Source organism: Podarcis gaigeae (genome assembly GCF_964106915.1).
Source record: "Podarcis gaigeae genome assembly, chromosome: 2".
Lineage (NCBI taxonomy): Eukaryota > Metazoa > Chordata > Lepidosauria > Squamata > Lacertidae > Podarcis > Podarcis gaigeae.
This window is the reverse complement of record NC_139679.1, coordinates 68716227-68742119: the sequence shown is the minus strand read 5'-3', so window position 1 is coordinate 68742119 and position 25893 is coordinate 68716227. Positions and strand designations below refer to the sequence as shown.

Genomic DNA, 25893 nt, shown 5'->3' with positions numbered 1-25893 from the left:
CCCGCACCTGGTTTAGCCAGCCAGTCAAAGCTGTTTCCCAGGGTGTGGCCACTGTTGCATGTTGACAGCTTCTAGGAGCCGCAGGTGAGAGCTAGTTCTCCAAACGTGTCCCCCCACAAGAGGTAGTACCCCTCCCCTAACACCCAATACACCCCAAGGTTAGGTAACAGACTCATAGATCAGGGATGGAAAGGTGGTAAATTGGGATCTACTGGTTTATCTCCACAGTGGTGGTCATAACTACAACAACTGTGCAATTGCTGCTTCCTAGCTCTGGTCATCAGATCATTTGTTTAGGAAAAGGAAAGAACACGGGGAGGGGGGTCTGAAAGAAGGAAAACCCATCTGTATGCCTATGGTCTCCCAAGCACCTCATCTCCCAAATTTCAGTTATCCCCAGGTCTCTGGAGCCCACTAGATACTGTTTGACTCCAGCTCCCATCAACCTCAGTTAGCATGGGCTGTGGTTTGAGATAATGGGAGTTGTAATACAGCAACATGGGATGTTATTGGCAATGAAGATTACTTCTAAGTGGAGTGTGTTAGATCAGGGATGGGGAACCCATGGACCTCTAAATGTTGTTGGATTCCTTTTCCCATCAATCTCAGCCATCATGGCCAATGATAGGAGCTTATGGGATTTGTACCAGGTTGAGGAAGACTGATATAATATGTGTTTATCTGGTTCAGCAGTCTAATTTCCTTTTTCATGATCATCAAAGAGCTATGTGTTCCAGTGTTTTGCTCAGGATAACTCCAAATGACGTTTGAAACCAATTCAGAAGATTTATTATAATCTAACCTACAAGCAATCCATTTTCTTTCCTAGTTGAAAGTTCAGAATTTATGACAATAAGAAGTAATGTGGCAGATGCTCATGACATACCCTTGGCAAATATCTAAACCAAATAATTGTTTTACCTTCAAACCACACCATCTGATTTCAGTTCCTCCAGGAGAACCACTTGAAGGAGATCATTGTTATATCTCTTATACCACAACCGTGTTGACCTGAGAACATCAAATAAAGCACTGCTTTTTTTTTAGCTAAGACTGAACAAATCTGGAGGAAGGTGATAACTGATGTCACCGAAGCTTAGAGACTGCCCAGACCAAATGAATCCTTTAGTTCTTTAACTGACAGATGACAGATGTCTGCTTCTGTGCTTGCTTGCTATGCCATGGCCATTCATGGTTTGAATTCATGGCCATAAGGAGGAGCGAGGGAAGATGACAGATCCTTTCTGGAGGACAGGATAGCTAATTGTTTAGTTTGGAGTGGCCAGATCTTCTGGATAGACAAACTTGTTTCCTTCAGTCACAGATAGGTAGCCGTGTTGGTCTGCCATAGTCAAAACAAAATAAAGAAATTCCTTCCAGTAGCACCTTAAAGACCAACTAAGTTAGTTCTTAGTATAAGCTTATACCAAGAACTAACTTAGTTGGTCTTTAAGGTGCTACTGGAAGGAATTTTTAAATTTTGTTTTGTTTCCTTCAGAATGTGAACTCACCAATGAGCTTCTCTATGATCTGTTATGTTTATTTATTTCGTAAAATGTATATATTGAGTGATTGTCGAAAAACCTCAAGGCAGTTGACAAAAAAGGGAAAACAATAAAATTATCACTAAATTATATATTTTTTACAAATGTACTATAAAACATACAAAAGGTTAAAACTGCAGTAAAGTAAACAAATTAAAATTAAAATCCCTACAAACTTTCTAAACATCTGAGTAGGCTTGTCTAACCATCCACAGCTGGTAAAAGGCAATTCTAGCCACTGAATGCTATGTGAGCGTCCCGTGACAGAGCTGGATGCAGAAGCAACACCCAAACTCCAGGCCATAGCTGTCAACTTTTCCCTTTTCTTGCGAGGAATCCTATTTGGAATAAGGGAATTTCCCTTAAAAGGGGGAAAACGTTGACAGTTATGCTCCAGGCCTGCTCCTTCATGGGGAGTGTTCCAATGGACATGACAACTACTTACCCACAGTGCGTCTGTCTTGCCAGGTTTCAAGCTCGGCTTGATTTTATCCATCCATTTCATCACAGTATCCAGAAAATTGCCCAGATTCAGATCTTATGGATATCTTATGGAAAATGGCACGGCTTCTCCAGATTCAGATCTTATGGAGAAGTAGAGCTGAGTGTCATCGGCATACTGACGGCACCCGGCCTTGAAAATCCTAATGTGGATTGATATTAAATAGCACTGGAAATAAGATCCATTCTAGCACCCCATAACATAGCCCCCAAGGGGCTCAAAAACAGTATCAGTGCTATTCTCTGGGACTAGGTCTTGAAGACAGAATTGGAGCCACTGTAATACAGTGCCCCCAATCCAGGAGGATACCATGATTGATGGTATCAATATAATTGGTATCACATTGAAATAAATGATGGTGCTGCATTGGGCAATCCGCACGTAATAACACAGTGCCCATTTCTGATTTGCACTGGAGCTCCACTGAAGTTATTTCATTTAACTCAAAAATAAATACAGTAAGCAAGCAGGAGCAAACTTTTTGCACTGCAACATCCCCCTTAGTACGCAGCATGGTCAGTTTGCAGAGGCAGCACATATGTACCAATACATGAAGGATGGGTGGTGTGCAAGGATGCAGTGGCGTAGCATGGGGGGTGCAGGGGGGGCCGGCCGCACCGGGCGCAACATCTGGGGGTTAGGGTTAGGGGGCGCAAATCCACGGGTTAGGGGGCGCAAATCCACGGGTTAGGGGGCGCAAATCCACGGGTTAGGGGGTGCAAATTACTTGCCTTGCCCCGGGTGCTGACAACCCATGCTACGCCACTGCAAGGATGGTCACTTCATCCAGCAGGCAGCCAAGTCCAGTGACAGGGGGATTCGGCAGAGGGGCATCAGAGAAAGGCTTCTTTGCAGGACTCTAAGAGCTGCCTGCAGACCGCAATCTTCAAATTACTGAATTCTGAATTTTTTTTAAAAAGCGTACAAGCACCCTCTTTTTAATTAATGTTTCAGAGGTAGAGACGAATAAATATATCCATTTTGTTCCCCTCATCTTCTTCTTTTTCCCACTCTTAAAATCAGTTGTCCACATTGCCACATATGTTTCAAAGAAAATGTCTGCACGAAAAATCACCAGCATTTTAGTGTGAATCTGTCCTAAAATGCATACTTTCATATGCAGTTGCCCCAGCTATAATGCATTTTCATGACCATGTGATTTTAGATGTGCACTTTACCCTGACATGGATTTTTATACGCATTACTTGGCTGCAGAACTGCCCTGAAAAATCCTGAGAAGGGTGACTTTCCAAAGATGCCTGTTTTTCGGCTCAAATCTTACTTTACAAAGTGTGGTTTAGGTGTGCTTGCCTTTACATGCAAACTGAATGGAACATCTCCCTCAACCCTAGTTGGAGGTTTCACTTGATGAATTGCTATGGCCTCCAAGACCTACAGATACTGGAAGCTTGCAGTTTGATTAACAAAACCATTGGAGCAGCTCGAATGTTTTTTCTGTTTTCATGCCTTTTCATTCTTACTGACAGAGAATTTCAACCTGTGGGTTACTGCCGACCTCAACAAATATTCCCATTTGTTTGCAACAACAAAAGACTGGGAGGGTTGCTTTAGATTAGAATCTGCATTCTGGATCTGCACACACGCATATAAATACCCAGTTGCCTTACTGAAACTATCTCTTTTACTGGGACTGGATGTACAGTTGAATAACTGCCTCCACCATGAAGACAGTAGGTGTGTTTGTGGTGCTCTCGCTGGCTCTTTCTTTCCTCTCAGGTAAGCACCTTTTGGTAGATCAGAAGTTGCATTTCAGGCCCACACAATGGGTGCAAAAACATCTCTCATTCATCGACTGAAAAGAGGGAGAGAAATCAATGGGATTGGACATTGTTATGCAATCTTCAATGGGATTGCAAGCCAGAAATCACTGGATTGTGTCTACTGGCTCCCTAGAATCTTTTTAAAAGCCTATAGTTGAGCCTTGGCAATGTAAATCGTGTTAGGAGTGGGGATTATGAAATGGGATGAATACTCCATCTCCCATCAAGAGTTTATAAAATTTAGATGTGACAATTTCTTTTCACCCGTAGAGAGAAAACTAGCTGTGAGGGACAATGATTTCGAGAGAATGGGATTCTTCCTACTTACCTTTCTCTGCCATTCCTTTTTTTTGGGGGGGGTGTAATAATTTTATTAGTTTTCAATTACAATCCAATAATAGCCTCACTATAACAATATAATTTGGTATTTGAACTTTCTCTGCCATTACTAATGGTCATCTCCAGGGACGCCTTTTCGTTTAAAAAAAAAGGATGGGAAAATGTTGCAGAAAACTCTGTGCAATGTAAACTTTAGCCCACTTTTCCTTCTTTCCTGCTTCATCCTATTTAGTGCTAACATCCCCCTAGCCTTTTATGTGCCATGTGATGCCCCTTTTGTGTTAGCTAATGGCACCAGAAGCCGATAAAGACATTCTGATTTGGAAGCACTATTTGTCAGTTACTTTGCATCCTTTCCTTTACAACATGAAAAATGTGATCTGCCTAGGACAATGGTAATACAAAAAACAAACAAAACCAAAGTTAGTTTTGCCATTCCCTTTTGCCTAAGGCTGTGATCGCGAATGGAATTAAAGTCCACAGAAGACAGTGTAGTATACTGTGCTTAGGATCTTAATACAAAATACTCTGGCAGAAGTGCAGGCATATTCATTCATTCATTCATTCATTCATTCATTCATTCATTCATTCAAAAGCATTAATAACTCACTTAATATTTTAAAAAAACTCCAAGCAATTATACAAGCTGCTACAATTCTGCAAAAGTGTAAAACAGATGTGGCAGCACACAGTGCAGGGTGCAGAAATAATTTTTTTTCAGGAAACTTCAGCTACCTTTACAGTGAAATTTTTTCCATATCTACTCAGAAGGAAGTTTGACTGAGCTCAGTGGGGCTTATTCTCCTTCATTTATAAGATTGCAGACTTGGTAATTAACAACTTGAACTCAGTTTCCTTCGATGACTGCTTTGATCTTAACTGTGTTTTTTTTGTGTTCATGTGTGATTTTTTTATCTTAGGTGTTGACAGTGACAGTGGAAGTGAGGTGCGTTCCTTTTCCCTTTTATTGTGCTTTACATGTTTTGTGGCAGTTGTATGAATGCCTTGCTCTGTAAACAAATGCTTTCCAGACCAGGGTTCTTTACAAGGCTTCTCAACAAGCCCCCCCCCCCCGCTCCCAGTGCTCCTCCAGTCAGTAGCATAGCATGGGGTGGGGCACAGCAGCAGTTGCCCCAGACACAAAATTTGTTAGGGGCGCATCATTTCAACACTTGGTGCTGCCTCAATACAGCTACGGGCTTCTATTGTAAACAGCTTCTCCATGCGAGCCAGGAAGTGACCTCTCCAGACAATGACTCTTCTTTTCTTATTATATATCTATAATTTTCTCCAAAACCCTAAACATGCTTGGATGAATTTATTATAGCTCAAATGGGGGAAGAGGTAGGAGGATGAGGGAATATCTCACAGATATTAGCACAGAACAAAGAGCTGCACACACTTTGAAAAAATAATAGTTCATGTTTCTGACACTCATGCTTAGTACAGAGGTTCATTTCACTGTGATATCTTTGTAGAAATTGTGAGTAGACCAAAAACTACCTAATTCACACTTCTTGCAGCAGTAAGTGAACCAAAAACACAGCTAGCATTAGAAATTCACACTTCCCCCAGTTTTGCAATGCAGTTCTGCAACCCAAACTGTGTACAAGAATGCATTTTTTTAAAAAAATTGTGCATTAAAATGTATATAGGAGTGGAAACAACATGAAGGTGCATTATATTACGGAAAGCTGCTTGCAAAAACTGAAGGAAAAAATGGTCTATTGTGAAAAATTTGCATGAAAATGAAAAAAAAATATTGTGAGGATAAACCCGTAAATTGATGCAGAAATGTGGATTACTTAATTTAAGTTTGGGGAAAAATGAGACAGGAACTGAAATGAGCAAATATGTATATGCCTAGTCCTCCTAACTCACAGATGTACAAAATGAGGCAGCTCTCTTCTGTGGTGGCCTCTGTCCTGGACCACCAAGTAGAACCACCGAAAAGCAGCCTGCAACAAAGGCACATCAAACTGTTTCATTGAATCATACGCATCTTGACATGGAAGAGCTAGGCAATATTGCTGAGCATCATAGTTATGTATAAATGGAAAGGATCAGATACAACCCTTGTTTTTCCCAGAGGCTCCAGATTTAACAGGGGTCAGCAAACGTTTTCAGCAGGGGGCCAGTCCACTGTCCCTCAGACCTTGTGGGGGGCTGGACTATATTGGGGGGGTGAACGAATTCCTATGCCTCACAAATAACCCAGAGATGCATTTTAAATAAAAGGACACATTCTACTCATGTAAAAACATGCTGATTCCTGTCCGCGGGCCAGATTGAGAAAGCGATTGGGCCGCATCCAGTTCCCAGGCCTTAGTTTGCCTACCCGTGCTCCAGAAGATGAAAGAATGAAGCTGCTAGGATAAAAAAAAGATCAGCTGATGAAATATTTCTTTTACAGGTCAATTGTGAAAGATATCTAAGGGTTCCAAGACCTGGTGGTGTAACACTAGCTTGCCCAAGCATCTTTCTCCAAATCTGTGGCACAGATGGCAGAACTTATACCAGTGAATGCAAGATTTGCCAACACAACCTGTAAGTGTAATAGATATATAGAATGCTCATCTTTGGGTAACAAAGAATATGGAGGAGGAATAATAAAATGCAATAAAATTGCCTCCTCCTCTCTTTTTATCCCCTTCTGGACTGCATGGTGGCAGTATGTATACTGGAAGACTTAAGAGGGTTCAGCAGGGTAAAAATGATAGGGTATAGCAGGAGACAACATTGTGAAATCCTAGAGGAAACATTGGAAGCAGATTATTCATGGGTAAACTGAGAAACAACATGATAATGTCTTAGGATCAGAAAATAAATATGGGAAAGGTTCTATTGCGGCCTTAGTTGCCCCAAGCTAGGCAAAAGATTGATTAGGATTTACTGATGGATCTCTGAGCGACTTGTAATACAATTTGGAGTCCCAATTGTTTAGCAATAGAACAACACAAATGCTCCCCCTGTTCTTAGACTTCTCGAACACGAGGAAAGCTTGGGGAGGGGAATACTAGGAGTGGATTTCTGTGAAACAGGACTGCTTCCCCCACATACACTGTTTTACACTTGGTTCTCATAGGTGTAGGATGTATTTAAAAAAGAAAGTACAACACTACCTCACCCCACCACAGCATTCATATGTAAAGTCTTTTTCTACCAGCAGAATGTAAAAAATGTGTTTACTTGTTGAGTTCCACATTCCTTCTCTCTTGTTTTTTCAGAGAAGCTGACGACAATGTTGGCAGGATGCATTATGGAGCTTGCAAGAGGGTAAGCAAAAATGTTTAAAAGATTATGGGTAAAAAATAAAAATAAAAAAATTCAAAATAGCTGCTTTATCATGATGGTAGAATTACCATTTTGTGAATTCAAAGAGAAGACTTCTTTGATTTGTACAGAGCAAAGTTTCAGCAAGTGTAATTAACACACCCCATACTTTCTTCCTTGCATCTTTTGTTATATAAAAAACCCAGTGCAATCCATCTAGATAGCTCTGGTAGAAAAACCTTTCTCTTCTACCAGTGAAATGAAGAAAGTGACTAATGATGGGCTTTTCTTTCTTTCTTTGCAGAAATAATGAGGAGACTCTTACCTTCCAGCATTTCAGAGAATGTTAAGTGCTGATTGATTATCCAGGAATCATATAATCATATAACAATGAATGGGACTTCCTAGTCTAATCTCCCTGCTACATCTCAGGACCATTCACCCACTAGACCCTCATAGATCAACTATGCAAGCAGCAATAATGAAAGAAGACTAGAATCCAAGGATTCATGTGTCATCTTACATCTGTATAGGGGGGCTTTTCAGACTCTCAACCAACGACAGTCTCCCCAGCTCCCCAAAAAGATGATTGAAGGTCATTATAATCTCATTAGGGTATAAAAATCTACTTCCAGAAAAGACCATCAGGAATGTCATGTACACACATAAAAATGCTTTGCGTACACATCCTGACCTCTTTGGATCCTAGTCAAAGATACTTGTTCAAAATATTGGTTTCCAAATGCTAACTTGTGTACTTTCTGATCATCCAACATTACAATTTGAGTCGTATTTAATAGTGTCTTTCCAATGACAGAAGGCTCTTTAACCCAGTAGAGGCTTCCATCAGCAAAACAGGAAATGAATGCCAATTTTTTTAACCTCCCACCTCACCCTACAACTCCCATCACACACACACTCACACACAAGTATCTGCTCCAGGAGGTTAGGAGAGGTAGCAAAAAGGCTGCAAGGTGGAGTCTGAATCTTAAAATATCTCCTCCCCTCCCATTCCACAATGTTGGATCAAAGAGTCTTCCATCAGCAGAGGAACAACATTGGATACGCACCTTTACATTTTGTTTTGTGTGAACAATGATCTCATATTCAGATTTTGCTCCAAAATTTTGCTACTGATCTGCTGCCATTTACAGATAACCCACAATATTACCTTAATGATTTTTGACAGTTCTTTACTTTTCCCTATGTTTGCTCGTTCCATAATAAAATTTCTTGAAGCAAATTCAATGTCTGTTTTTCATGAATCTGGTTGTATTTCAGAAGTTATGACCCCAGATGGGTCAAAACTTCTTTTGATTAATTAGCAATTGATTATATTGAGCTTCATGAAGAAAGGTGATTTGTAACCCCATCAAATCCACAACATGAATTAAGGAAAGGACTCGGGGAAATTATTCAAATAGGACACCTGAAAGCCACTGAAAATGAGGGAAGAGAATCATTGGATAGGCTAAAGGCTCAGACCCCTTTCACCCCGAAACATATCCTATAATCCAATTTTTCCCATGGTGATCACAGTCATTCCATCATTGACTTCAGCTTTTCTGTTTGCATGCTGAACCTCCCAGTTCTAACCTTTTCAACACATGCAGGCAATATGAAACATTTTAGGCCTTAGTGTGTGCGGCACACATGGACCCTGCCCAAGCTGAACACTGCTTGTTAGCTGTGTGTGCTTGGGCTTCACAATCTGCTTGTTTCTGGAGTCCCAGGTAACCCAGGTAAACAAGGAATTTGAATGAGCCACATGTGGGCTTCCATGCATGACTGGCAGACTGTTTTGGCAAGGTGGGCATAGGTGAAGAAGAAGGTACAGGTTAACTCCAAAGGTGTCTGAAATTCACTGCTCTCCATTTTTAAGAGAACTACCAGCATTATCAGATCCTTAGAGATGTTGTTTCCAGCGACCTCTTTTTTCCAGCCTGACTCCAGAAACCTCAGGCATAGCTTGCCCCTCTCCCCACTGGCCAAGAGGTTGGGGGTGGGGAGAAGATCTATTCTTTCTGCTTTGTTGGCTTACTCACAAAGGTAGCATAGATAAATTAAATTTCTTCCTATGTAATAAGTTGATAGGAATGATTTTTTCAATATTATTTTAAAGATTTCTCCTCACAAAAACAAATGTGATCTATACTCTGCCTTGTCCCTGTAAATTTAGCTTCATTCCAAGATGACTCTTGGAAGAACAAAGGTTTAACTGGTATTTGACAAATACATAATCTCATTTTATTTATACAGTTCATTAATGAACCATTTTGTAGACTTTGGCACCAGAGAGCTGGCATACGGACCGGTTGGTTCAGGTGTGTTTCCTTTGTGTGTTCCCATCATTGTATATGCTGTGTTATTCCTTTGTATTTCAGGCTCGGCTGTCTCTGTATCCTTAGAGCTACTGTGCTTTTCAATTGGAGGAAAACATGACAGCTTCCAGAATCAATCACCATGCAGCAAATTCTTTCCCACACACGTTCACAAACACACCCCTATGGTCAGCCACGTTTTTTCCCCAGCCTCCACCCATTTCCATAAAGTCAACACTTTCTTACCCTTCCTCCTGCTCCTTCACATAAGAGCTTCTGCCAATATTGTTATGAGTTTGGAGTGTTAAGCTGGTTGCCAGACTCCTCGAATCCCTGAATCTAGCAAGTGGTAAAAACTAATTAAGCTAGCTTTTAATGAGCCATTAAAAGGGACCAAGGGGTTTGGTGGGAAATGGCAGGTGGGTGGGGCCTCTCCCTCAACTCACAAATAGTGAGAAGGAGAAAAGCTGGGGTTGAGAGTTTTGGGGGACTGTGAAACCAAGAAACCAAGCAGTTTTGCAATTACAGTGGATATAGAACTCTCGCCAACAAATTCGTTTTGAAACAAAACGAAAACAAAAAACAACCCCCTGGACTTCTTGCAGTATAGAAAATGATGAAAATTACATGGGAAAGTGTGAAATAACCAGTGCATTTTTTTTTCTAGAAATGTAGTTAATGAAGAGTTCTGGGAACTGTATCTCTTTGAGGGATTAACTATGATTTCCCAGGATTCCTTGGGGGAAGCCATGTATGGTACCATAGGAGCCAACTCCTAGGGGCCGATAAAATATTGGAGGGGCCAGGGGGCTCCCCCAATATTTCATTCAAGTTGGCACCCCTTTATGGTGCGGATGTGACTTGTGCAGGATGAATGCTCAGCCAAAAAAAAAGTCACCTGGAAGTAACCTATCAATTGTTTTTCTTGAGAAACTGTTACAAGCTGTCTGGCCATTGTACAGGCCAGCCATTTGCTAACAAGCTGGGCACATCTGCCGTGTTAATAACAATTTCCTGGGGCAGTGCATATGTGGACACTTTTTTAAACACCTACATCAAAATCTGAAGGTTTCCTAAGCCAATAGCAACATGAGGGAGAAGATTTGGTGTGCAAAACAAACCAATGCATATATGTGTGTGTGCATGCATGTGACTAAAGTGTTTGAAACACTTGTGGTCAGTGGAGTACTCACAAGGATTCATCTGGAACCCAAATTCTCAACCTGATCAAGGCAAAAACACTGAGCTTTAGGCAGGATTCATCCAAGGGCTTGTGCTTGCAGAATGTGGCCTCCCGCTCCTCCTGCACACCCTCTGCACCTGAAACTTGCCAGGGGGTAGGTTGGGAGGGGCCTGCAAAGTATGCAGGGGGAAAGAGGAGGGATCATTTTGTCTGTCAGGTTCACTAACAGGAAAACCTAAGAATATATATATATGTGTGTGTGTGTGTGTGTGTGTGTGTGTGTGTGTGTGTGTACACATATATATCAAAAATAATCACCTTGATCCAGCAACAGCACCCACCATCTTTAAGTTTTGCCCTCCAGATGAAGCTTCTTTGTGCGAAAGAAAGAAAGAAAGAAAGAAAGAAAGAAAGAAAGAAGACAAACAGGTGCAATCTTGCAGATCTGGGATCCCACATGTAACACCACCTGATTGACCAAACTTTCAGAAGCTAGGCATACTTTTGCCATGTGCATCTTTTGCAGAGAATGTTGCAGCTCATGGTGCAATGATGACATTGCTGCTGCAAGTCACAAGAAAAGAGGTACAAACAAAAGGGTTTTACAAATGATGAGACCCTTTTGACCACAGGGCAATACGAAAGAAAAGCTTTCCCAACATCTTAGCACGGGGGGGGGGGGGAGGGAGGAAGAGCCTTATTGGTTCAGCATGTAAGATATAAAATAGATATGGTGAAGGTTGTCCTAGGAAGCAATCCAAGCACATTATATACATCAAACACACTTATTCTATCCAATAGTTTTGAAACCACAGGTGTGAAAAGCATGCACCGAGAAAGCAAGATCTGATTGACAGGAGAAAACAAACCATGAATGTGTGGCAGGGGCATATTGGATTTACGTTGTTTGAGGCAATTTGCTTCTGAATACAAGTTACTGGGGGAAAAGCAATTGCTGTTGCCCTCAGGTCCTGCTTACAGGCTTCCATAGGCATCTGTAGGTACACTGTGAGAACAGGATGCTGGGACAGATAGGCCACAGGGACAATCCAACAGGCCTATTCTTATGTATTGCCCCAGCATATTCTCCTCATTTTTCCTTGGAGATTCTATCTGAAGCTGCATATTCATTCTATTGAGAGCACAGTGGTATGCAAAGATCTTGCAAAACAACTGATACTTTTCAAAAGAAGGAAAATGCAACCAGCATGCTCCAGAAATACAGATCAGATGAGTCTTTTTTACAGTTGTAAGGCAGTCTGTAAACATGAATTCTGCCTCATCTCCTTCCCAACCATCCCAGCACCTCTCTCCATCCCACATGCCTTTGCTTATTAGTCACCCATGAATAGTCCACACCAACATGGCATCTCCATCCAGCATACTAGCAGTGGTGTTGCAACGGGGGGAGGGAGCGGTGTTAGTTTCTGTTTTGCCACTGAGCAGCTGCTTGGAGTCACAGGACTCTGTTTGCATTCCAGAGACCGTGGGCAGTCCGCGGGCAGGTAGGGTCTCAACCTGCGTACCAGATGGAGCTGGTAGACAGCTGCCCTGGACACAGAATTGATTTCAGGAAAGGCCCTGAAATCCCTAAACACAGTATTCTCAGTCTCATGGGAGTCTCATGGGAGAAGGGAGATGGATGTGACGTACTGGTTTCTCTGTTTCCTTTGTTCCTTTGTTTCAGTTGCTCTCTGCTTTCACAGAGAGGATGTATATTTCTTTGCTGTCTGCATAGTAAGAAATAAAGCATAGTGATGTAGCCATAAATCTCATCACTTCCGTGTGCTGCTTTGATTCTCTTCGGAATCGGAACGTGCCTGGAAGCCTCATCAAAGGCTCAGGTCATTAATTCTTCATCGGAGGTGAAACCAAAGCATCTCTGGAAACCAAAGCAATCTTCATCTCTGGAAACCAAAGCAATGGATTGTTATAAAGTGAACTAAGAATGTTATTGTATTTTAGCTCATTTTTATTCAATTTCTTTCTGTGTTTAATATTTTATCTTTGCTATGTCTTATGGTTTAGAAAGTAAACTACCAAGCTGGTTACCAAATGTCTCTTGCATAAACCTGGATTGCGCACTGAAAGGAAAGTATGAAAGTTGGTACAGGACACCGCAGTCCTTTGTAATAATACATTTCGAAATGTAAAAAATTCTTGAAACTGGGAGATTTCATCATCAAGGCCACTGATACTTCTTTATATGCACAGGAGAGAGGTTAGATCTCACATGAGAAGCCTCTGCTGCTTGGAAGAGAACTAAGAGGTCAACAGATCCAAACCCACCAGCACAACCATGAAGCCAGGCAGCTTTTTCCTCCTCACTTTGATGGTCTTCTTTTTGTACTCAGGTGAGTCATATTTCATATTGTAAAGGTTCCCCTTCTGGAGAGATTTGCATTTTGAGTCTCCCATTATATGTTCCATCTCAGAAAGAAACATAATGATGCATGGTTGTTTTTGAGGTTGCTTCCTCGTGCTACTACTACTACTACTAATTTATTTATACCCCGCCCATCTGGCTGGGCTTCCCCGGCCACTCGGGGGGCTTCCAACAAAATATTAAAATACAGTAATGCATCAAACATTAAAAGCTTCCCTAAACAGGGCTGCCTTCAGATGTCTTCTAAAAGTCTGGTAGTTGTTGTTCTCTTTGCCATCTGGTGGGAGGGTGTTCCACAGGGCAGGTGCCACTACCGAGAAGGCCTTCTGCCTGGTTCCCTGTAACTTGGCTTCTTGCAGGGAGGGAACCACCAGAAGGTCCTCGGCGCTGGACCTCAGTTTCCGGGTATGGGGGTGGAGCCGTTCCTTCAGATATACTGGACCAAGGCCGTTTAAGGCTTTAAAGGTCAGCACCAACACTTTGAATTGAGCTCAGAAATGTACTGGGAGCCAATGTAGGTCTTTCAATGTACTGGGAGGTTATGTGGTCTCGGTGGCGGCTCTCAGTCACCAGTCTAGCTGCCACATTCTGGATTAGTTGTAGTTTCCGGGTCACCTTCAAAGGTAGCCCCACATAGAGCACATTGCAGTAGTCCAAGCAAGAGATAACCAGAGCATGCACCACTTTGGCGAGACAGTCCGTGGGCAGGTAGGGTCTCAACCTGCGTACCAGATGGAGCTGGTAGACAGCTGCCCTGGACACAGAATTGATTTTAGGAAACGTGCCTGAAATCCCTAAACACAGTATTCTCAGTCATACAAACAAATAATAAATAAATAAATAAATATGGATTGACTTTATAATGTTTATGTTCTTGGTGTTTTGGTTCTAGGTGCTGCCACTGAAGCAATAAATGAACGAGTGAGTGCTAGTTATCTATTTTTATGCTATTTCTCTTCAGTTATTTAGAGTTAAGCTTTGTGATACTGCAGTCCTCATGGATTTTTATTTAATTTTGATAAAGAGTTAAAAAATACAGGTAAGGCGCATACATAACACAAAGCAATCACAAAAAGAATAAAGACATAATGCATTGGTCACAGCTTTTAAAACAAAGGAAGTGTTTAAGCGACTTGTGTTCTACTCTGTTATAATTTTTGCAGGTGGAGCTCAAGGCAGTTAACAAATAATTGATTAATAATTGGAGTTAAAGTGTATTAGCTAAAACAGGCTTCCTCAGCCTCGGCCCTCCAGATGTTTAGAGACTACAATTCCCATCATCCCTGACCACTGGTCCTGCTAGCTAGGGATCATGTGAGTTGTAGGCCAAAAACATCTGGAGGGCCAAGGTTGAGGAAGTCTGAGCTAAAACATGAAATAAGATGCAAAAAAACTTACAAATGTCACATTGGTCACTATGGAATTCCCCTTGCAGTCTAAATGTCAAGGAGGGAATAATTCAACAGTGTCATTTACCGGTAATTTTTCTGCAGGAATATTGTCGTGGGTATCCCAAAGGAGCATGCACCAAGGAGTTTAATCCCCACTGTGGCTCTGATGGCATCACCTATGACAACAAGTGTCTTTTCTGCAATGCATATATGTGAGTATACATTTCACTTATAAAGTACAAATTGAAAAGGGTGAGCACAGCTACTTTGTAGGCAGCTCAAAATTAGTAAAATATTTGAAGGAAATGCTACACTTAATAAATCCCTGGTGTGGCAATAATACAGTTATTGCAAAGGTAATAATGACCTAATACAGGTGTTGCCCTAATTGTGGATTTTGGAACTGTCAACTCAATTGGGGAAAAAATGACATAAAATGACATTTTTAAAAGGAGAATATTTCACAAAGTGGTGCAAATATATACAGCAATAATTAACTTGCCTCATTTAGCTATCATGGTGCCAGGTGGGGGTGGTATTTCAGGTTAGTTCACATTTTAATGCAAAATTTACATTTCACGAACCAATACGCAAACGGAAACAAAGCTATCCTTTAAAATTCACGTCTGTAAATTTTGTGATGCAGGTTTCCAGCTTAAGAAAACTGCAAAAATGTGTAAATTGGGAAAACAATACAAAGTTTTGAGGGGGCTGGAGTTTGCACAAAAATGCTCTCAATTTTTATGAATGTCACAGATTGATTCAGTAAAGTGAAGCACTAGATTTAAGACTTCAGAAATAAGAAAATGAGAGAAACCCAAACTGACATATTGGTCCATCTCTATTCATCATTGTATTATTTCTGTTTATGGAGTAATGATGAAGCATGCATCTTTTGGATTATCTCACTGAGTTCCTGGTTTTGTCTTTCCTTCATCAGCGCAAGTGGAAGAGTACTGAGACTGAAGCACCTTGGAAAATGCTAAAGACTAAGGAACATCTATTGAGGGAAATGTCCCTTTCTCTTCATGCCACACTCATACCATCACCACAAAGAAATATATTCTTCCTTCTGCTTATACTTTGCATTGCCAGCTAGTGAATATCTTGCAAGACCTTAATTTGATTAATCAGTAAATAAGCTAAGCAGCATTATAAGTCCTGTATTGTTCCCTTGGGACAAACATCTCTCAGTATATTTATTTATGTTCTGTTTGTTTAGCCTATTATCTATTTTTTTTAAAAAAAAAATTAGCCCCCCACTTTTCAGCGCCATGCAGAAAGGTAATATATTTATGGAATTTCGGGGACAATATAATATTTGGAAGTTTGTTAATAATTACACACACACACACACACACACACACACACACACACAGAGTAAAGCTAAATGCTCAGCTGAATTTACTCAACATAACACTTCAGAGTGTCAGATTGCCTGTCGATATGATTTATGCTCATGCAAGCATGCATGCATGCACATGCGTGCGCGTGCACACACACACACAAACACTACCTCCCTGCTGGTAGAAAGCCAGCTCATTAGGGAGACATCTAGGGTAGACCCCTTCTCCCTAGTATTCATTGACCATCGATTCATTAGGGCGAAAGGTGCCAACTTTAGCCTCCTTTCCCCTGTCTGGCTTCATATTTACAACCATCCAGCAGATGGTTCCACTTGTGATTGGCTCCAGATCCATCAATTGTTGGTTTCCCTGTTTTCTGCCCCATCAGTTCCAATGGGAACCAGTTCCCACTGCTGGCATGCTGCTACACACCTATGAGCAAGAAGCTTTCTTCATGGGAAGACACTGATGCTGATAGGCTTCCCCCTTTGAATGGGGGTTGGACTCAATCACATATAAAGTTGGGACAGTAGTGTGTGCTCTTCTACCCTGTTCTGATTGGTGGATAACCCTCTAGGTGGACTTCACCCTGAGTCAACTTGGAACTGGGAGGGGTGAGAGTAAATGTGTCCCCCTGTGCTACTTGCAGGAACAACATTTATAGAACAGTCTTTCCATGTGCACCAGGGGGACTATCCATCTTTTATTGCTAATATTACTGCCTATCGTTGTGTAGCCAAAATGGCAGCACACATATGCAACCAGCAGATTTGGGGGCATCCTGAGTCTTTCGGACGTACAGAACATCTGAGGTGAAGGGGAACGCCCTAAGGTGAAGACAAATGGCCCAAGCATCCCAGTGAGCAATGGAGGCTGGTCTATTCAGGAAAGCAGGGCATGGCCTCACCAACCTCAGTCTGCACTCACAGCCCCCATCTTCCCACCTTCTTACTTACAGTCAGCCCAGGGTTGTTATTATTATTATTTATTCAACTTATACAGCACCCTATACCCAGAGGTCTCAGGGTGGTTCACAACAAGACCACAACATATAAAATCAAACCAAAAGCAATAACCCAATTAACACCCCCCCAAAAAAAAACACAGTCTGAAAGGGTGTTGGATGTCAATAAGCTCAAACAAAGGCCTGTTTAAAAAGGAACATTTTTGCCTGGCACCTAACGGTGTCTAAATGAAGGGGCCAGGCGAACTTCCCTGGAGAGAGCATTCCATGGACGGGGAGCCACCGCAGAGAAGACAGCTGCTCACGCCGCTATGAGCCTCCGCGGGGTGACTTCTTGTCACCCCTGCAGGCACGGAACCGGGGTGTACCGCCCTCACCCCCACCCTGTTGCGACGCCACTGGTCCGAAATGCACACACTTCAGCTTAACCACAGGTTACTTTTCAAATCAGGTGGAAGCCTATTTCAAGAGAAAGAGCCTTATGTCTCAAGATATTACAGGATACATATGGATTGGACTAATGTCATGCATACTCAGCTTCACGCACCAGTCATGAAACATACTGGAGCCATAGTAAACAGTAATGTGTACACAGCCTCAATTTCCTGGACAGAGTGAGACTTTCTGAGGTCTCTCTAAGAGCTGTATGGAATTGGGAATATAGAACTTCCTGTTACATTGGTCTCATGTTTTCCAGGCCAAATTGCCCACCCCGGTGCTATGTCTACCTCATGCTAGGTCTCATCCTACTATCCCAAATACATCATAGTCTTGTTTCTCTGAAGAAACAGTCTCCCCAAAAGTATTTGTTCTATGTCTGTTGTTCACATTTGTTGTTCACATTTGCCTGGCATTAACTCCTGAATTATTGTTCTCAACATCCATGGCCGTGTGTTATCTCTTTCTCTCCCTCTCTGCTTTCCCCCACTTGCTCAAATCTCCTGACATGTATGCTACTGTGAGTGACACTTTCTAGGAAAGAATAGAATGGAGGAGGAAGATTGGAAGAAATTTAAGGCTTATCTTAAGAACTTTTATAAAATTGATGAGTGCTAAAATGTCAAGGGAAAGGAAGATGCAGAATTACAGCTGAAACTGTTTGATGAATTAAGATGAAACTGAGAAAGAATAAGTTAAAATTTAATTGGAGTAAAGGGTTGCTGAAAAACTGTAAAATAAGGATGCAGTGAGGGTGAGGTATGGGGAAGTCGGTGAAAGAAGGTTTATGAAAATGAGGATACGAAATTATACTTGTTTGTATGTTTTTGTTTGTTGATGTTTGTATGTCATTGTGTTGTAAAACTGGAAAATTATTAAAAAATTATTTTAAAAAAAGGAAAGAATAGAATATTACACTGGACAAAAATGCTTTTCTTTCTGAGGTTAAAGCCCTAAACCCTACACAGACCCTCAAATATACATGAGCCAGGTATTGAAAGAGAAAACAACCAAAATAGCAATACATTCCATGGCGCAAAACGAGACATTATAGGAGAGATCAGAACAATACGTCGTTGCAGGTTAGAAATCTTTAATGGCAAATCAGACCTTATTTTGCAACATTTGCTATTAGAGTATAAGGCAAAGAGGTCTCTTGGAAACCTGTCAAGTTCTCAGCACGTTCCAAAATGTTGGAGCAACAGAGCCCCTTTGCTCTTCCTGGAAGGAAAAGGGTAACATATATTGAAATTATTATTGTGGATAACTAGAATCATAAAACAAAGTTATATAAGGTTTTGGGGGTTTTTTAAAGAACAGCTCTTAGTTTGAGAAATGCAATGACTTGCATTCCATCTTATCCCCTAGAACTGCTTCCCACTATGCAAAAAAGGAACATTTTGGTTCCTAATGTAAGCCACATTCACCACAGAAAATCAATCAGAATTCTGACTAGTAAAATCATCCCATTTAAATAAACACAACAGACATTGCAACTGGAACTGTCAATATGAGCAGCGTTTTTTTGGAATACCTTACTTCAGCAACATCTGCACTATGCAGAAGTGTACTTTGTTAAAGGTCCTGAGAAAACCCCTATTCCCTTCAGAGAGCTACAATTCCCAGTGAATTCCTTATTCCATGGAACTCCGGGAATTGTAGTTCTGTAAGGGGAATAGAGTTTCCTAACAACTCTCAGCTGCAAACAGCAGACTACACTTCCCAGGATTCCTTAGGAGAAACCACAGTTTAAAGTGGTATGTGTGATGTCATAGTTGCTTGACAGGAAAAAACTTCAAAGTATAGTCTGGATGGAAGCATGATTATGAAACCATATTTGTAACCCTTTCAACTGACAAAAGTGAATCAAGGAATCTGGATAAGTGACTATATCCCAGCTCTGGAGAATTTTTGGCATTGTTGTTACCGTTGTTGTTACCTTGCACTTCTGAGTTGGTTACCCCAGCCCCTCTGGGCAGCTTCCAACAAAATGCAAAAACACAGTAAGGATATATGTAGGATGGCTTACTTCTCATCCTACCAAAACTTTCCCAGTGTCATTATAAGTAGATACGGAACAGCTTAGAGGTTTTGAATACAGTCATACCTTGGGTTACAGCCACTTCAGGTTGCCTTTTTTTGGGTTACAGACCGCTGAAACTCAGAAGTACCAGAACGGGTTACTTCCGGGTTTCGGCGGTCGCGCATGCACAGAAGCTCCAAATCACAACTCACGCGTGCACAGACGCGGGTTGCGAATGCTGCGGGTTGCGAACGTGCATCCCACATGGATCACATTCACAACCTGAGTGGCACTGTATATCTTTCTCTTCTATCATGTTATCATCACTTTAGTTATTTTTCTATAAAAAAATAACTATTATTTCTATACGTACAGGGCATGAATGCAGAAATCACACTGGTTGCTATAGTCCTTTCCATCGGAGCCACAGTGAGGCATATAATTCAATGGGCACATGAGATTATTTGGGCTAAAGTTCTTACAATAGTCCTGCAAAAAGAAAGGGATTCTTAATCTGTCACCTGTTAAATAAAACTAAGTTCCACTTTACAAAAGAAGTAGTGATATACCCATCAAACTTTTACATTTGCTCACCAGTTCAACATAACTTCTTTTTTAAAGTGCAATTTGTATTCAATTTTGTAAATTTGCAACAAAGAAACAAAAACCAAAAAAATGAAGAAATAGGAAACACAACAGTCATAATTTCATATGCATTATATTATCTCAAATAAATATTTTGGTTCAAATGAAGCATGTGCTTTGCCCAATTCTGTCTAAGCCCAATTCTGTCTAAGCATACTAAGTTTATGCCTTCTTTCACTCTTGATACCTTATAAAAAATTCCACAACTGCAAAAATGAAGGGTTTTTTGCTTCCAATTCTGTTAAGAGAGGGATTGATACCTGCCACTCCCAATATCTAGAATAACACAGTCATGCTGCTTACCTGAATCTGAATACATTGACCTCCATACTTCACAGCGACATTCTTGTTGGATTCCCTGGGTAAGAAAGAGAGAAAAGTTGACCAATTCTTTCCTGTAGTTCACATTATTAAAACAAACTATGTTTAGCTCTTCAGAACTGCTACAGACAAAGCTTGACTGAGCTGGCTCTACAATTTGTATCCTTGAGCTCCCTGCTACACAAAGTTATTGGGACTCCTATGATTCCGCTAACCAGAAATAAAATAGACTTGAAATAAAAATAGACTCTGTAGGTACATAAGGAACCAGTTTCACTTTATCTACAGCATGCAGGGCTGGTTTCACATCCCTGATCAGTGATGATGCTTATTGGATTGCATTGCGCCAATCATCATTTATCATTCTCTAGATAACCAATCATTGGACAGTGAGGTTGGTCTCATGTAAGCCACTATGGAAGCTTGGAAAGAAGGTAGGGTGGCAAAGGACCAAATACAATAAGTATAATGAGATATCATTATAAAGAATGATAGTCATTATCCGTTGCCTGGGGGGAAATGTTCAGTATCCACATTACTTACAGGTTTTGACGACAAAGATCACATTTACTGACATAAGTGTTGTCATCTGTTCCGCAGACTGGTTTAGCCATTTTGTTGCAGAGCATGAGTCCTTTCGCATTCATGAATTCACTGCAATCCATCTATAAAATAAACATGTAGCATTTTATTGTACCCAGCAATCTTCCATATAATTACCTCTGACATTCATTTTTCCAGTTTTTTTTTTAATTCTAAGCATGGAAAAAGAAGCTATTTAGCTGTATTTTCTTCTCTGCATAAAGGCGGCTTGTGGTTCTCCCTAGAATCATAGGGGCAGGGGTTTTTGGGGGGGCAGGGGAAATCCAGGGCTAGAGCATCCTCAACCTGTCTGGCTTCTTCTTGAAGGCCTCCAGCCTTCCAGCCTTCTCAGTAATTCATTCACTGTTGCGCTGCCATTACCATCAAGTAGTTTCTTCCAATTTCCCACTAAAACCTATCTTCCTGTAACTTGAGCACATTCAGTCTAGTGCTGCCCTAGTTCTCTGGGGCAGCAAATTGTAAATGAGGCTTGATCCCATTATTCCCAGAAGCTAATAGCCATTTATTCTCAGGCCCATTTCAAGGTGCTGGTTTTAACCTATGAAGACTTATATAGCTCAGGGCCCTAATATGGTACACGTTATGGAACACCTTTCCCCATATTAGCCTGCCCATGCCCTGAGGTCAGCATCAAGACGCTTCTCTATGTGCCCCTCTGGCAGTTATCAGGAAGAGGGTGGCAACAGGGGTAAAACTAGGCTTTATTTCTCCCAAGTCAAAGACCCAGTATGGCAAAAAAAAAAACCCCACCCCCACCAAAAAAAAACCATGCACCTTTTGCACACCCACAGGCTGGGAGCCTCAGTGCTGCTCCTCTGGGGGCTTCACCCAGGGCAAAAAAAAAATGGCTCGCTACACAAACACTGTAGCTATGGCTCTGGGTGGCAACAAGGGAGGCTCATGTTGCACAAGTACATTTCCTTTCCTCAACGTGTTTGGAGTGTTGTTTTTCTTTGCAGACGTGTGTGTGTGTGTGTGTGTGTGTGTGTGTGTCTGTTTCTGTCTTTGGTGGTTAAGGACTGGAGGGGTTGTCTTTATAGTCTGATTACCTTCTACAGTGGCACCTCAGTTTTTGAATGTCTCCAGTGACGAACGTTTTGGTTTTCGAATGCTGAAAACCTGGAAGTAAATGCTTCCGTTTCTGAACGTGATTCAGACGTCGAACAGCTTGCACTGAGGTACCATGTATTTTTCTCAATTTTCTCTATTAAATTTGGAGACCGCCCTTGGTTTTTGAACATTTCGAAACACGAACTGTCTTCAGGAATGGATAACATTCGAAAAAGAGGTACCACTGTACCAGGAGTTGCTTTTAATTATTTTGTTTTGATATGTATTATATTTTGCAGTTATCTATAGATTATTTTGAGATGAAAAGTGATTCATAAGCTTAAGACATTTCAATTCCCTCCAAATCACACAACAATTTTGCCCGTTTGGTTCTGCAGGTTCAATTTCTCACCACAAAACTCTTTATACCTACCTTTGGACATTCTCCAACATGCTTCTTACCAACAAGTTTGGTTTTTTCCCTGAATAAGAGAAGAATTTAGGGAACGTTAGCAATCAATTTCCTGTATTCTGGGCTAATAATACTAATAATAAACATTGGTTGGCTCTAATAGACCTTGCAAGTCACAGGCAAATGCCCCATTGAGCTAGTTCTGCTATGTACCCTGCTGACAGTCAAAGCGATGAAGTAAAATATATGTGGCATATGGATGGATAAATCCAGTGCTTTCTTCTTCAGTTCCTCATCTTTCCAGTCTTATGCTTAATTCACCCCATTTCCACATCTGTTTGAGTTTTTAAAAAACTAACTAAATAAAAAATCTTATGGAATTCCTTTTTGCGTGCATTTTATCCTAATACATTTTTGTATGCCATGTTGCCCAATGTGCATTTATATATGTTATTTTTAGCAATATTCATATTTTTATGTACATTATTTTTAATATACAGATTTTTGTACATATGTTTTGAACAATATCTGTGTTTTGGGTCACATATTTTTTTGGGATGTACAAATTAGCTGGAAGTACATTAAAATATGAAGTGAATTGCAGAGAGTAGAGAGTAAGTTTAATGTCATGTTGTAAGCACACTGGATTTACACAGAGATCACTGAGGACTGAAGCCTAGCTTGTTACCTTGGCCCAGAAATAATATCTCGGTCTCTGGCTAACCACAGGGGAATAGTGGTAAAATGGGAATGGTCCCATGCAAGACATGTCCCCATCTTGGAAGTAGCCACGGTCTGTTGCCCAGCAAAGAATCTTCTGCATCTGCGCTACTTACTGGTTATGGCGACACAGTTCACATTCATTGGCATAAGTGTTGCCATCTGTACCACAGATTGGAGAATACATCCTGTTGCAGCTTATTAGTCCATTACCAGTTGCCTGGAGGTGTTGGCTGCAATCCAACTATAAAAAGAAAACAACAACAAACATTATATGTCTACACAACGGTCTTCCTTTATATAACTTTTCAATGCTTTCATCCTTTAAAGTTTATAACGGATACATAGGAGAAAAGAGGGTACATTATGAATCTACTTTTCCTATTTACATTCCCCATTATTCACAAGGAAGAAGCATGCAGAAGACTGAACCAAGGAAAAATTGTTGAATAAATTTCTCAAGTGTGGACTTGCCTAGGGCCTCATTGTACAAAAGGCACCATATAAAAACTGAAACTTGGAATATATAGAATAGCCAGACAATTCTGAGGTGGAATCTAGACACATGTTTAAAAAACGCAGTGAAAATGCTTTTTTAAAAATGTTTTGAAAAATATATTGAATTAGCCATAACTCACCATCACCATCTAGTATCACATTTGCATAATGCACTTTACAACACACTTAAAATGTTTTGTTGGCAGCTGTATAGCCGAGTCCTGTGTGTAAATAAAATGTCTTCCCTGTTCCAAAAGCAGTGTGAATAGGGGAGAGCAATGGATTGGTCTTGCTAGTGCAGTTGAAGGACCTGAACCTTCCTCCTGCCCTTCCCCAACCCCAGCAATCACAAAAATGAAGCATTATTCAAAGAGAAGGTCTCGCATCCCGCTGAAATGAGTGGTCATATCGCTGCTAATAACTGTGCTCTTCCACAGCTCTCCTTCACTATAATTGCACTGGAGAACTGCTGTGTGTGTGTGTTTATGTGTCTGCTTTGTTGTTGACAAGGAGCAGTAAGAACACCATCATTTCCCACTTACACTTGAGGAACACAATTCAAATTCTTCTCCATCTGCCAACTTGCAATTACAGTTTTATCTGTATTACACAACCAACTGCAGAAGCTGTAAGGATAATACGGCATTACTCACCGTGTTTGCCTGAATGTCTTCGTCCCCGAAGACTCCTGAAAGGAGATCAAAAACACATGGATGCCATATCTGAGCTCTCAAAAATTCAGAAGGAAATCTCTAAAGAGATTAAGAGCTGCACAATGGCTTCAAAAGATTATAAACAGATGGGAGAATGATCAGCAGTTGGTTTACTGAGCACCAGCCATTTCATATGATTATAAATGTGTGCCTCTAATCAGGTCTATAATATTTTTCCTGTTCTGGGGATGGGTAGATTTGTCCATGTTGCTTCTATTAAGAAGTGTGAATTAAGTAGGCGCACTTCAAAATGCAAACCAAACCAAACCTTTCTTCCATCCTTACTTATGGCTATACCTAGGGGATCACATGACAGGCTCCCAGTACTTTTTATGGATTTGTAAGTAAGGGAATTTCAGTGGGACAGCTTAGCTTTCTTCTACCCTTTCATGGCAGGCTGCACCTGCCAAAATTCCCTCTTAAACTAAATATTTTCTTCCATATCAGGCCAGTCATCTGAGCAATATAGAAGACTTTTTCAGAATGTCAGCAGTAATACTCTCTGTCTGTCTGTCTGTCTGTCTGTCTGTCTGTCTGTCTCTCTCTCTCTCTCTCTCTCTCTCTCTCTCACTCTTTCTGCGTGACTCACCTGTGAAGCACCAAAGTGCCAGAGCAACAACCACAAATGCACCCATTCTTCACTGAGCACTGAATGCACCAATGTTCAGATGAGAAGATTGTCTTGTAGAGCAACTTTACCAGCAGGATATCAGATGGACACGTGCAAGCACCTCTATATATATGCACAGGAGTTTACTTTAGATTTTTTTCATTGTGAAAGACTTGGCACTCTAAGGACAGTTTCATAACATAAGGAGTTGACATTCTGGGGGGATTCTTTCCACACCCAAAGGATCAGGACAGGATGAAGGCAGAAGCTAGAATGGTCTTCTCACCTAATTTACTGTTCATATTTGCTTTTCCTGCCACCAAGATAAGATGTACAGTTCCTTTATTTACTTTATCTTTTAAGAGAAAAGCCACTGGAGAGGGCCATTTGTTCTGAAGCCATTCATAAGTCTTTTCCCAATGAAATGAAATCTTCTGGGAGCAGGGAGAATTCACTGTTAGAAAAATGGTTTCTGAGGTAAACTTTTCTCTTTATCAGTGCAATGAGCACAACAGTGATAAGAACGTATTGTTTAATGCTATTACAATCTTGGTTGCCAGGGCTGCTGATGTCTCCCCTCCTGCCCAAAGTTCAGCAAAGTATTACAGCTGACTAGAGGTTTTTATAAGGAGAAAGAATAAAATTGTAATCGATGGTTAAAAGAACCAGGCTTTTGGTAAGAACTCATTGCTCAGTTGTTGAAGGAATCCAGATATGTATGTGTATCCAAGGGTTGTATTCACACAAGGATTTCCATGTGATCTATGGAACTTTCTCTCACCTTCCTCTTCCTCTGTGCCCCTCCAAAATCATCACTGAAAGGTGGGTTG

General features: G+C 41.0%; 3 protein-coding genes across 3 annotated transcripts; 2 read left to right on the top strand and 1 right to left on the bottom strand.

Annotated features, from left to right (window-relative positions):
- Window positions 1-3673: 3673 nt before the first annotated feature.
- On the top strand, window positions 3674-8668 carry LOC310836173 (trypsin inhibitor ClTI-1-like). Its single transcript, XM_083721080.1, has 5 exons — window positions 3674-3783; window positions 5087-5112; window positions 6580-6713; window positions 7394-7442; window positions 7744-8668. Exons 1-5 carry the CDS (start codon window positions 3729-3731, stop codon window positions 7747-7749), a joined length of 270 nt encoding a protein of 89 aa, XP_083577206.1. The 5' UTR covers window positions 3674-3728; the 3' UTR covers window positions 7750-8668.
- Window positions 8669-13055: 4387 nt separating this feature from the next.
- LOC310839835 (ovomucoid-like) lies at window positions 13056-15872 on the top strand. Its single transcript, XM_083728771.1, has 4 exons — window positions 13056-13297; window positions 14222-14250; window positions 14823-14932; window positions 15661-15872. Exons 1-4 carry the CDS (start codon window positions 13243-13245, stop codon window positions 15704-15706), a joined length of 240 nt encoding a protein of 79 aa, XP_083584897.1. The 5' UTR covers window positions 13056-13242; the 3' UTR covers window positions 15707-15872.
- Window positions 15873-18544: 2672 nt separating this feature from the next.
- Window positions 18545-25170, bottom strand: LOC310838668 (ovomucoid-like). Its single transcript, XM_083726237.1, has 8 exons — window positions 25043-25170; window positions 24394-24428; window positions 23359-23486; window positions 22544-22592; window positions 21001-21122; window positions 20440-20494; window positions 19865-19980; window positions 18545-18689 (listed from the first exon to the last, which is right to left on the bottom strand). The coding sequence occupies exons 1-8, from the start codon at window positions 25086-25088 to the stop codon at window positions 18644-18646; spliced, it is 597 nt and encodes a 198-aa protein (XP_083582363.1). The 5' UTR covers window positions 25089-25170; the 3' UTR covers window positions 18545-18643.
- Between the last annotated feature and the right edge of the window lie 723 nt (window positions 25171-25893).